The following is a 12573-nucleotide window of genomic DNA, read 5'->3' as shown; positions in this document are numbered from 1 at the left end:
TCGCACCAATAAAATGGTAACCAGCTAATTGTTAATCATAACCTTACAGAAAAAAGATGATTTCCATGTTTGATTGATTGAAAGCCAAGTCATTGTTGTTTTTTGAAGATCTACTTGCCTTCTACACAAACTCTTCACAATTTATCTTCCAAATTAAGAAAAACAAAAACTGTTTACATGTCATGATTCTGTATAATTAAATCCTAAGTGCCTATAATTAAGCATTGTTATCAATTGTGGCTAATTTTATATAATTTTTTTATTCTAATTTAGATATTAATTTGAATAACTTGATATATCAACTCGATAGATATAATTGGACTAATTTTAAATAATTGTTTTTCTAATATGATATGGTTTTAATTTTTTTAAAAAACAATCATCCAATAACTTGAGTTTTCAAAGTGTGGTTGCGATTATTTTTCAAAATGTTTTTTACTCGGAAATGTATCAAAATAATATTTTTTTATTTTTTTAAAATTATTTTTAACATCAGTGCATCAAAATGATCTAAAAACCTTAAAAAAATATTAATTTAAAATAAAATAATAAAAAAAAATATTTTAATTTTTTTAAAAAATATTTTTAAAACATAAAATTAAACAGAAATAGCCGCTATTACAAGCAAATACAAGAAAAATACTAATACCAAAAGAAGATTCTGGGCGTGTCACCAACGTGTCTTTCGTACAAGTCCCCTGACTTTCCACCCAATAACATCCCACCAGGTGTATGACACTAAAATTTTCCAATTTTTTTTTTTCAAAACACGGTTTATAAAAGCCTGTTGCTTTTCCACCATAACGCGTAGTCAATAGACACTGTAACCACCTCCACATACAGCCCCATCACATAAAAAAATAAAAGAAAATAAAAAATTGTTCCATCATCAAATCTCCTTCACTCAAACTTTCTCCTCCAAGTTTTTCCAACATCCCTAAATTTGCCTCTCTTCCTCGCCTTCTTTCAGCCATTATCCAGTTATTGTTATCGCTGTTGCTGTTCCTTTATTGGGTCGAGCAGGTACCAGACGGGCTCGATCTCTAGGTGAGAACGGTATGCCAGAGATCGAACAAGTTTCCGAAAATGCCTTATTTGGCAAGTATGACGTTGGAAAGCTTCTTGGATGTGGAGCCTTTGCGAAGGTCTACCATGCACGAGATGTTCAAACAGGAAAAAGTGTTGCTATAAAGATTATCAACAAGAAGAAGATCTCTAGCCCTAGCTTGATTGCTAACATAAAGCGGGAGATCTCCATCATGCGAAAGCTAAACCATCCATATATTGTGAAACTCATCGAAGTCTTGGCTTCCAAGACGAAGATTTATTGCGTCATGGAGTATGTTAAAGGTGGAGAATTGTTTACTAAAATTGCTAAAGGAAGATTTAGCGAAGATCTTAGCAGGAAATACTTCCGACAGTTGATATCAGCGGTCGGTTATTGTCATCTTCGGGGGGTTTTTCACCGGGATTTGAAACCTGAAAACTTGCTTCTTGATGAAAATGGGAACCTGAAGGTTTCAGATTTTGGTCTGAGTGCTGTCAGAGATCAGACCCAACTTGATGGGCTTTTGCACACGCTTTGTGGAACTCCAGCTTATGTTGCCCCGGAGATTCTTGCAAAGAAAGGTTATGATGGTGCTAAGATTGATGTCTGGTCTTGTGGTGTTATTCTCTTTGTCTTAGCAGCTGGGTATTTGCCCTTCAATGATCCAAACCTGATGGCCATGTATAAAAAGATTTACAAAGGTGAATTCCGATGCCCTAAGTGGATGTCCACCGATTTGAAACGATTCTTGTCTCGGCTTCTTGATACGAATCCGGAGACAAGAATCACCATTGATGAGATCTTGAAGGATCCTTGGTTCAAGAAAGGGAAGCATAAGGAAATTAACTTCTACGACGAGGAGTTCAACAAGGATGATGGGAGAAAAGACGAGGAATTGGCTTCTACAAGCTTGAATGCCTTCGATATCATATCTTTCTCCTCCGGTTTGAACTTATCAGGGATGTTTGATGATTCATATAACGTGGTTGACGACGGAGAGAGATTTGTCTCGACCGAATCACCGGAGGATTTGGTGAAGAGAGTTGAGGAGTTTGCCAAGGAGGAGAGGTTGAGGGTGAGGAGAAGGAAAGAATGGGGGCTGGAGATGGAAGGGCAAGATGGTAATTTGATGCTGTCGGTCGAGATTCGCAGGTTGACTGATACTTTGTTTGTTGTGGAGGCTAAGAGGAATGGTGGTGATGCTGGATGTTACAAGGAGATTTGGAAGAATAAGCTTAAGCCTGTGATATTTAATGGCTTAATTAGTACTAATAGTGTTGTTAATGATGATTAATCAACAAGAAAGCCAGGTTTCTGCTAATTGGAATTTGGTGATCCTTTGTTTGCCAGAAAAACGAATTCTGGCCATGTATGTTGTAATCTATTATTTTTCCTATAAAAAAAGAAGAAAAAAAACTACGAAAGCTATATATTAAATCTATTTACTTGTACTTGTAATCTCTGTTCATAATATAAGAGTTCCGAGGTACTTAAGTTTGGATTCGGGTATGGATAATACCCGAAACTTAATTCATGGATATTTATTTTCATCCCAGTGCAGAATATAACTTTACTTTCCTTGTTAGTTTGGTAGATTTGTGTATATATAACTTGAGAATGAACTAATGAAGTTTAAATTTTGAATGGTACTGTTCTACTTTCCTTCTTACTTTATCTGCTAAGAGAGAGCAATTCAATCAAGTTTTTGAATTTGGCATAAAGAGCTTTAGCTAATTATGAGATTTGGTTTGAAATTTCGAACGGTATTTTACTTTCCTTCTTACTTTATGTGCTAAAAGAGAGCAATTCAATCAAGTTATAGAAAGATTCTTGTTGCTGGGGAGGGATTTGATTGTATTATGGTGGCCCAGAAGAAGACACAGAGCCCCATTAATTTCTTAAAGCAGATGGATGATCTGGATCATATGATTGGTTTTAGGTGAACATGACATTAATTTCTAGAGATCCCATTCAATGAACATGGAGTTGCGCAGGTAAACTGGGAACACTTTTAGCTTCAATTCAAGTGGACCTACCATTTTTGCTTCTTCTTCTTTGTTGTCATTTGCAGGGTGTTAATCGTGCTCTAGCTAGGTCAAAGGAGTTTGATACCTAATTTAGCTGTAATGAACTAAGAATAATTGTCACTAATTAAGTACTGATTTTGTTAATTTGGCATGTATAATGCAGCCAAACTACCTCATGGGTTAGTTCATCAGTGGATTCAATCATTGTACCTGCGATCTTAGGGTCCATTTTTTTATGCCATTTTCACTCTAGATTGGCATATGCCATGTGCTCAAGTTTGTGGTCATGTACGTTGCCTCAAATTTTACTATTTTTTTTTCTTGTTCATGGTACTTGGAGACCAGCCTAAAATCCTTACATTCATAATTTCTTTTCTATTTTAAATCATCCATAATCAGATTTTTATATTTAAATAAAAAAATTACCAAAAGTCAATTACTCTGACCCTGAATTTATTCTTTAAAGTCACCAATTCGAGTCTCATAAATGGCAGGGCAACTGGAGACTTGCATGGTCGTTAACTTTAGGGCCCATGAAATTAGTCGAGCTACACGCAAACTGATCCGGACACCTACATTAATCTAAAACAAAAGAAAATCACCAAAACTTTTTTTCAGATTTAAATGTAAGATAATAATATATATCGAGAATAAATTTGGATTGTTGTGTTTAGTTGATATTTGAAGATAAGAACGAGAGATATAAAAGTGACGGGAAGAGGGAAAATTTGTATTTAAAATATATTTTAATTGGATTTCAATCATTTGTAAAGAGAAAATATAAAAGTTATATCATCAGTGTCTTTACCTTATTCGTTTCTTTTATTTTAAAATAATGAACAAACACTATCTTAATTAAATGTTTAATTGCTATCTAATCAAGTGCATGAAGAATGCTTCCATAATTCCATTTATGATTTGTTTACTTACAGTAATAGTTTTAAAACTCAACCTGATTGGTTGATTTGAGATTCGGCTGATGCGGGGCTAGAACCGGGTCAGGTTGAAGAAAAAATCTGGTGTAACCTGGTGACCCGGTTAAAAACCCGGTTGTAATTCATTGATTTTTGTTTTCATTTTTTTTATTAAAACAACGTCTTTTTGATTTTTTTTTTTAAAGAATTGATTCGGTCAAAACTCGGAATCCTAGTCTTGAACCGGGCCGGCCACCAGACTAGGTCTAAAAACTAAAAACTATGCTTATAGTATTATTTAACAACTTGCAGAGCTATACAAAAATAGGGTACCCTTTTGAAGATAAAGATGGCAATGACTCTTAATGATTTAGGATTAGGCTGGTTAATTAGTAATCACTAATCATTAATTGGACAGTGTTAATTAAGCAGAGGTGTGAAGGGGACCAGGGTGTTTCCAGCCCCAATAAGGCAGCGAATCAAATAGATGGTGATTTGTGACTCAACTAAAAGAAGCATGGAATATCGATATATAATAATGATTTTTTAAAAAGAAGAGTGAATTATCATAAGGAAATAACCCAATTGGTGTAAATTTCTTTATCAATTGGCAAGAACATATGAGGGAAGTTCAAAATTTTGACACTCTCAATTGTAATTTTTTCCATTAAATTATCACAGATAGACCAGGGAAGTTCAAATCTTGACCACTCAAATATCTCTCCTTCACCAAAAATAAACACAAAATGCTTCTAATTTTTACTTGGCTTGAAATTATTCTTATAATTATTCATTCATCTTTAGCCCATGCGTTGGAGTTTGAGATGATTTCTTTGTCCATTCAAATGGGTGATGAGCATGGCAATTTGCATACTACTTTCTTGTATATCATCCTAATAAAGTTATCATTTTCAAAGGAAGAAAAGATTCGAAATTCGAAATTTTGAAACTTCACAAGAGGATAAAAATTGATGCACCCAATTTTTGACGGGTTAAAAAAACCGAACAGCAAAAAAACAAATGGGTCTATGCAATGTCTGAACCCGATAACCATGGATCTCGGACAACCGTGTCTGGATTTATTTTCTGTTTTTAATGGGTTTAGACAACTTGCCTGAATCTAATACTCTCTAAATAGTTTTTCAAGATCTCCATGCAGATCCCTCAATATTTTATATTAATTCAAAATGTATGATTTTGAGTAGAATGCAACTCAAAATATCACATGGATAAAGTGATTTTTCAGGCCTTCCTCTCCATAAAGCATAAGATTAATGAGCTATAAATATCTCATGAATCCTTCAAACTCTAGGTTTACAATCTCTTCATTCTCTATATTTTTAGCATACATATGTTCAGAGGCTAACTCTCTAAAATATTATTGTATTTTCTCTCTCTAAAAATATATTTATTTAAGCATTTGAGAGTCTTTAAATCTACAAAAAGAGACCTTTTGTAAATACTAGTCACCTTGACCTATTAGGCACTAAGTACAAGCTACCAGTCACCTTGGTTAGAAAGAATTTATCAAATTACTAGTATCAAGAGATTAACCGATTATCCAACACATAAACCTTGCTCCTAATACACTTAAATTTTTTAAGACCCAACACATAAACTTTACTTCTAAACTACTTGAATTTTTTTAAAACTCATAAAAAATATTATAATATGTAAAATAGCTTTATATTTGTGTGATTCAATCACTCAACCTTATATTATATGCTTTTTGTGGAGAATTTCTAATTTCCTCTATAGGAATTGAATTAATTTTCTATTTATTAGCTACTTGATTTTCATATTTAATTAATTTTCTAAGTTATATATATATGTTTGATTTTTTATTTTTTATACACTCGTTAGTTTTATATCTTATATCTCGAAATAGTATTACATAAAAACTTTATATCTCGAAATAGTAATTAATTGTTGCATATAAAAATAGCGAATACATAAAAAACATGTTTCCTTGTCATTTATGTTTTAAAAGGATAGGAATTCAATCTAAAATTATTTCAAATATAGATTTTTTTTATCTATATCTTGCACGTTTTATTATTTCTATATTTACCTCCTTTATCATAGACACTAACTTTTTCAAGACTTTAATCTATTTTTTTAAGTGCAGATGACAGCTTGAACAACACAATCACTAGACAAAGACTAGGTGTGTATTTAGTATTAAGGTAGTTATTGCTGTTGTATTTGAAAAAAACATGGTTAAGAAAAACTATAAATTATAACTTTTTTCTTAATCAAAATTTTTTCAATAAAATCCATATAAAACTATAATATATATATATTATTTTTTAAATTATAATTAAAACAAAATACAGTTTTAATCACAACACACACGACACTTCCAAGCGGACCCAATTGTGTTCCCTGTTAACATAAAACAAGGGTTTTCTTGGAAAGAACTTTTTTAGCCATGATTCCTGAATTAAATTTGCAATCGTGGGCTTAGCAGTATAAAAGCTCAACATAGGAAAATATGGCATGGAACCTTAGCTAGGCCTCTTACCATTAACCACAGACACAATCTCGGCCCGTGAAGTCCACAATCACCGTTGTTACTTTTCCGGAGGGAGAGAGTGGCGGTAGGGTAGAAACATAGTCCAGACAGAGCGCCAACATAAGCGAGAACAGCAAATGAAAGACACAACTCATAAAGTTCGAAACTTGAAGAGAACCCACAAAGGAATTTGTCAAGAAAAGGTATTTTAACTCATTTCCACTTCTTAGTTTAGTACTTGAAAAAGATAACTTGCCTATGATTTTTAGTTGGAAGAGTTCTTGCTTTTTTATGCTTAAGGTTCTTGTCTATTTATGTTTTGTGTTAATATAATAACAATGATAGTTGTTGTTAGCTCACTGTTTGGTTTCTGAGAACGTGAAGAAATGCTAAACAATGGAGCTTTTGACAGTGTTTTTGTTGTTTAATGTTAAGTTAGTTGCATTAGGCATAGTTGGATTGGGGTTGTTTCTTTTGTAATGGTGCAAATGTTACTGAATATTTGGTTCTTTCTGATGTTTTTGTGATTGGTTTTTCACTCTAATGATGTGGAAATTTATGTTTTCCAGGTGGGTTTTAGCTTGTTTAGTCGGATTGTTGAATAATTATTGGAGAATGTCTGCAGAAGCAAGTTTAAGGTATAAGATTAATAAAAAACTAAAACTTGATGTTGGAAAATTGAAGAATTCTAAGGAAAGAAATCAGTCTTATAAGGGAGAGAATGTTGCGCGGAGGAATTTAAAATCGAGAGAAAAAGGTGGAAAAGATCGCTGTGGTGGTGGAGAAGAGGGTGATCATGAGATTTATGGGAAGGGGAGGTTTGAACTTGTTAATTCTGATAGGAAAAGGAAGCGAATTTACGCAGACCAATACGGGGATCGGGGGACAACGAATAACAGAAAGGTGAAAAATAGCAAAGCTTTATCTAAGAGAGGGCAAAGTCAAGTGATAGATGATTCTGTTAAAAGGAAAAGTAGAACTGTTAGTCCTCTTCGCTCAATTTGGGTTTCTAATAAATTGAAGGCTTCTCGTAAAGTTGAGGATACTAGCGTACAAGTATCTAGTGTTAAGCGGCATACCAAGGTAAATGAGGTGGATACATTATATGATGATAGAAATTGTTTGTTGAAAAAACAAACTAAAAGCAAATTTGAGTCTGGTAAGCAGAGTGCCAAAGCGAAAGAGGAAGATAAATTGGAGAGTGGGAGGAATGCGTTGTTGAAGAAACAAAAAAAAAGCAGTTATGACTCAAGTAAGCGCTTGGATCACAGTCAAAGCAAGTCTGCTAAAGTATCTCCTTCAGTTTCTATCAAGAAAAGTGTTCAAAACAAAAAAAGCCCTGCTGATTCAGAGATTGCGGACGAGCAGCCACATAAGAGAAAGCGGATTAGATTAGATCCATATGATACCTCGAATAAGCGACTTGATGATGGAATAATTTCTGATGGTATGAGTTTTATTGAGTTATTCTTGCCTGTGATATGTGGTCTTTTACCTCCCTACATATTACCCATTTCTAATATTTCATCTTTGGTTTGAGAATATGCAACATGGAGTAAGAAACTCTGGTGCTTTTTAAAAGAAGTCAATAGCTAATGTTAACTTTTAATTTGTGGATGTCATTAAAAACTGGGCATGTAATTGGTGGATTCAGCTTTTCTAAAGAGGATTCTTTCATCATTTTAATTGAATCTTTTCAGGAGTCAGTAGGGATTAGTGAGATTACCATGTTCGCTAGTTACATGTGTTAGTCCATCCATCCTATCTATTAGTCTGTCTTTTTGTTGAACAGTAGGTCAGAGAGAAGTTTAAAACATAAGGCCAGGGCAACACAGGACTGCTCTCGCTGTCAAAAAATTTAAACAATGTGAGCTTCTTTCATCTTGTTTAAGCAGGACATGGCCTTGCTTCCCAAGGCTCTTACATAATTTAAGATACTTGAGATTTATGTCCATGGTACTAGTTGTTCAGTTTCTCTGGCATGGATAAAGATTCATTGTTTTCTTGCATGGTGGATATATTTGATAATACCTTTCTTCTTTTCCTCTTTGTGTGGAAAAAAGGGTACGTGGAGGAGTTTGTCTTGCATGAACATCAGAACATCACCCCCTATACCACCCTCGTGTCTGTCTTGTGTTCTTCATTTCCTAAGCTGAAATTATTTGGGGATGCCCTTTACTTAGTAACTGAACTGCTGCCCATTAAATGTCTTGGGCTCATGTCATACATGCCACAATATTGTTTTTTAATCTTACTTGTTTGAGTTTTGGAAGTCTTCTTTCTAGGGCAGTTTTCATTTATCAGTCACTTTATTTCATCCATCTTTTTTTACAGTGAATTTTTCCTCTTGTTTTTTATGAGTAATGATTCATTCTTACATGCTTTTCAGAAAGTACCAAAGAGAGGAAAAAAGAATTGGAGAAAGATGCTGGAATGTCAATGAATGCACAATTCCGTGCAATTCAACCTAGTCCTTCCATTCTTTCCTTTGTAGAAGATAATGTATTTGCTTGAAAAAAAAGCTTCAGATGTTTGGAAAATTGATTTATTTATATTATTTCCTGTGTTGTAATTCAAGATAATTATGTTGGCAGTTTCTAGGTCGTAGACGCTCGATTGAGCTGAAAAGAGCAGGCTACAACACTGATCTATCTGCACCATTAGATAACATCCCCTTCTCTACAAGTTCTGAGAGAGAACGAATAGAAGAAAATGTATGTATAAACTATCCACTTTAAGATATGTTTTGTTATCTATTGCTTAATCATTCCATTCATTTTAATCTAGTCATAGAAAATGGTGGGGACATTTATGTGAACCTTTGACTTCTCTTTCTTCTATTGTTGTAATTATAATCAGGGCAGGTACTAACTACTTGTAACAGATTTTTAGGAATAAATTGACATTTTTTGCTGCTGCAAAGGTCTCATCTTCATTCCCTCCTCCTGGTCTTCCAGAGATTGCATTTGCAGGTAGAGTGCAATTTATCACTATTTTGAATGCTTCTTACCTCCATTTTCTTTTCCTTATTTTTCTCAATGTGCATTTTAAGTATTGTGTTATGTTTTCATTGTCACAAGTGTGCAGTTGTTAGTATTGCATGGAAAATGAACATATCCCATCAATTGTGAATATTTACTGGTTTCATAAATGCCTATAATTTGGCTACTTGCATTGTTTAAATCTTAACTCATGGTGTTCAGTATCCAGTCTTTTAATCCTTTGGTTTTCTATAACTGTGTTATCTCTGACTTTTTGGAGTATAAATAACGACCTTCTTTCTTAAAAAAAAAGTTTAAATTGTGAGGAATTACAACCTCTGCAGTTTTTGACACATTTAGTATTATTGTTACCATTGCTAGGAAGGTCAAATGTCGGGAAGTCATCTCTACTCAATTCACTTACTAGACAATGGGGTGTTGCACGGACATCGGACAAACCTGGCCTCACTCAGGTGCTATAATTCCCATGGGAATTTTTTAATTATTGTCTTTTTTTTTTGTATTTCTTTTGTAAAACATGAATGGTTCTTGTGCAGACAATTAATTTCTTTGAGCTGGGAAACGTTTGCTTGGTTGATTTGCCTGGATATGGCTTTGCTTATGCAAAAGAAGAAGTCAAGGATTCTTGGGAGGAATTGGTAAGCACACACAGAAATTGACTTTTGTTCTTTTGGGTGCCTCTTGCTGAATGTTTTGGAGTTTAAGTTCTGTGAAATTATTGTACCTTGGAAACTGTTATATGAGACCATGTTGATAACCACCGTTGTCTGGCCTTCTCTTTTACCATTACTAGGCATGCTTTTTTATGCCACAAAAACACGAGGTTGTTGCTCAACTTCTGAAATGTTTGGTAATCCTAATGGTTAAATTTTGGTTAAGTTGTTTTCTTCGTAAAAAAACTGGTTCTTCTGGTTCAGAAGGTCAGAATCACTACTTGAAGAATTTGCTGTTTGTCTGTCTTCATAGAGTCAGTTACCCAACTGGTTGGCATCAGAACATGTCTACTGCTGTGGTGCACTCCCACTTTTTCACTTTTTCACATGTTGGAGAGTGGGCTTGTCTTCCTTCAGAGTTGTTCATCATTGATGCAATTCTTCTAATAATGCAGGATCAATTATGTTATCTCCATATCTTGACTTTCATGTGACATACAATACAAATGCTTAAGACTAGAGACTTAAAAGCAAATTGCAAGATCATTTGGCTCTAAATTTGATGTTGTAGTTGCAGTCAACGTGGGAATTGGTGACATGGTTATTCAAAGATGAAACATTTCTAATTTTTCACTTGTTTATGAGCTGTTGGGAGAGAGAATTATATTTGGCATATATATGCCATTTACCTTGTTGTTTAAGAACTGTTAAACTTTGCAGGTAAAGGAGTATGTTTCAATGAGAGTTAATCTAAAAAGAGTGTGCCTTCTTATTGACACGAAATGGGGTATGAAGCCAAGAGATCGTGAACTCATTGATTTGATGGAAAGGTATATAAATCACGAGCTGTTGCTTCTTATTTTTTTTTACCATTCTTGAGTATTTGATTGCATGCTGCAATTTGTAATATCCACATGGGTAGACACTGAACGAAGTTGTTCTATCATGTACAGATACCAGACTAAATACCAGGTTGTAATGACCAAGACAGATCTGGTGTTTCCAATTGATGTGGCACGTCGTGCTATGCAAATTGAAGAGGTGAATTCTGCACGCAAACACAGATGACAATTTTGCTTAAAGTTTAGAACTCTCTTAAGACTAACAAGTGTCTACCTATTTAATTGTGCAGAGCCTCAAGGCAAACAAGTCTCTTGTTCAACCTGTGGTATGACCAATTTTTTTTATTGAACAGATTAAAATTGTTTTACTTGCCTTCGAATGTGTGATGGTGTAAGTAACTTTAATTTGGTTTTACTTAAGATGATGGTGAGCTCAAAATCTGGAGCTGGTATTCGAAGCGTAAGGACAGTGCTTTCTAAGATTGCTCGTTTTGCGAAACTATAATTCATAGTAAGGTATGCACTGCTTTTATTGGTCAAACATATTTTTATATTTTAGAATCTTGAATTTTGGCATGGTCTGGCCAATAAATAATTCCACATATTTGGAAATGGTAAACTAAATCGGCAGACTTTTCTCAGTCATTCTTGTATGATGGAGCAGATAGGTTGGTTGGTTATATGGTAGCCCTACTTTCTGCCCTTTCCTTCACTAGTCCATGGTTGAGTAGTTGAACAAATTATTTTATCTTTGCAGGGCATGGCTTACAGCTGACATAGAAGTTCTCGAGCTGGCGTTGGTAAGCTGAAAGCTTAAAGCTCATTGACAGTTTTGAAGCTTCAGTTTTCATTATCTGCGTGCCGAGTGTGAATAACATGTCCATTCAGCGAGAAAGATGATGCCTTTAGAGTTGAAAATTGCCAACATCAATTGCTTCTTTAGATTCCAGCTCTTACAGAATTTTTTCATCGCTCCCAAATCTTTATCTTGCTACCCCATGAGGAGGAGAGAATGTTATGTAGATCAAAAAGAATCTTCGTAGCTCATTGGCATGTTGTGTGAGGAAGAAGCCTCATAGAATCAAGATACATGACAAAAAACCTGAACTGAGGGCATTTGTGATTTTGTTGTTGAGGGACCTAATGGAGTTGCAAAAGTAGTGCCTGGGTTCATGCTTAACTCACGCCAGTAGGCCTCCAATTTAGCTAGCTCTCATTAGTTTATTTTGTTTGCTGTGTCTTGGGCCAAATATTTTTGAAACGTAGACCGTTGAAAATATTTCTGCATATAAAACGCAATATAATGGTTTGAACTTTGAAAAATTCTAACTCAATTTTCTGCTGAGGTTGATTTGTGTGAGTTATCTCGATGAAATCTTGTTGTCTACATAGGTCTAATGAAAATGAATTATTTTACTTAAAAATAGAAAATACATTAGCAAAGCTAGCATATTTTTCTTTATGTTTTTTTTTTAAAAAAATTTATAAACTAGTGGTGGACTAAATGAGTGAGTGAAATATCACAAGGGGAGCAAGTTCTGGTTGTAACATCAGCTAGATTATTGACAAAAG

At 34.2% G+C, this 12573-nt stretch overlaps 2 protein-coding genes across 5 annotated transcripts; both read left to right on the top strand.

Moving 5' to 3' along the window:
* Positions 1-761: 761 nt before the first annotated feature.
* LOC7458821 (CBL-interacting serine/threonine-protein kinase 11) lies at positions 762-2598 on the top strand. Its single transcript, XM_002325616.4, has one exon. It carries the CDS (start codon positions 1059-1061, stop codon positions 2340-2342), a length of 1284 nt encoding a protein of 427 aa, XP_002325652.1. The 5' UTR covers positions 762-1058; the 3' UTR covers positions 2343-2598.
* Positions 2599-6499: 3901 nt separating this feature from the next.
* On the top strand, positions 6500-12324 carry LOC7458822 (uncharacterized). Of its 4 annotated transcripts, none has more exons than XM_024590927.2 (13): positions 6500-6707; positions 7074-7951; positions 8894-9006; positions 9099-9218; positions 9389-9476; positions 9867-9958; positions 10043-10144; positions 10880-10989; positions 11113-11200; positions 11292-11327; positions 11423-11512; positions 11759-11801; positions 11890-12324. In XM_024590927.2, the coding sequence occupies exons 2-11, from the start codon at positions 7120-7122 to the stop codon at positions 11504-11506; spliced, it is 1665 nt and encodes a 554-aa protein (XP_024446695.1). In that variant the 5' UTR covers positions 6500-6707; positions 7074-7119; the 3' UTR covers positions 11507-11512; positions 11759-11801; positions 11890-12324. The 4 variants fall into 4 exon arrangements, 3 of the variants coding, with proteins under 3 accessions (XP_024446695.1, XP_024446694.1, XP_024446692.1); XR_002979234.2 differs by having other exon boundaries at positions 6501-6707; positions 11423-11517; XM_024590926.2 differs by having other exon boundaries at positions 11759-12324.
* Positions 12325-12573: the final 249 nt, after the last annotated feature.

The sequence above is a fragment of the Populus trichocarpa genome, chromosome 19 (assembly GCF_000002775.5).
Source record: "Populus trichocarpa isolate Nisqually-1 chromosome 19, P.trichocarpa_v4.1, whole genome shotgun sequence".
NCBI lineage: Eukaryota > Viridiplantae > Streptophyta > Magnoliopsida > Malpighiales > Salicaceae > Populus > Populus trichocarpa.
This window is presented reverse-complemented; position numbering and strand designations above follow the sequence as displayed.

Excerpts from the sequence above, each read along its gene's own strand:
- LOC7458822 (XM_024590927.2), top strand. The coding sequence starts at position 7,120 with ATGTCTGCAGAAGCAAGTTTAAGGTATAAGATTAATAAAAAACTAAAA. Across the intron at positions 7,952-8,893 it reads TGATGGAATAATTTCTGATG|AAAGTACCAAAGAGAGGAAA; the intron begins GTATGAGTTTTA and ends CATGCTTTTCAG. Across the intron at positions 9,959-10,042 it reads ACAAACCTGGCCTCACTCAG|ACAATTAATTTCTTTGAGCT; the intron begins GTGCTATAATTC and ends GTTCTTGTGCAG.
- LOC7458821 (XM_002325616.4), top strand. The coding sequence starts at position 1,059 with ATGCCAGAGATCGAACAAGTTTCCGAAAATGCCTTATTTGGCAAGTAT.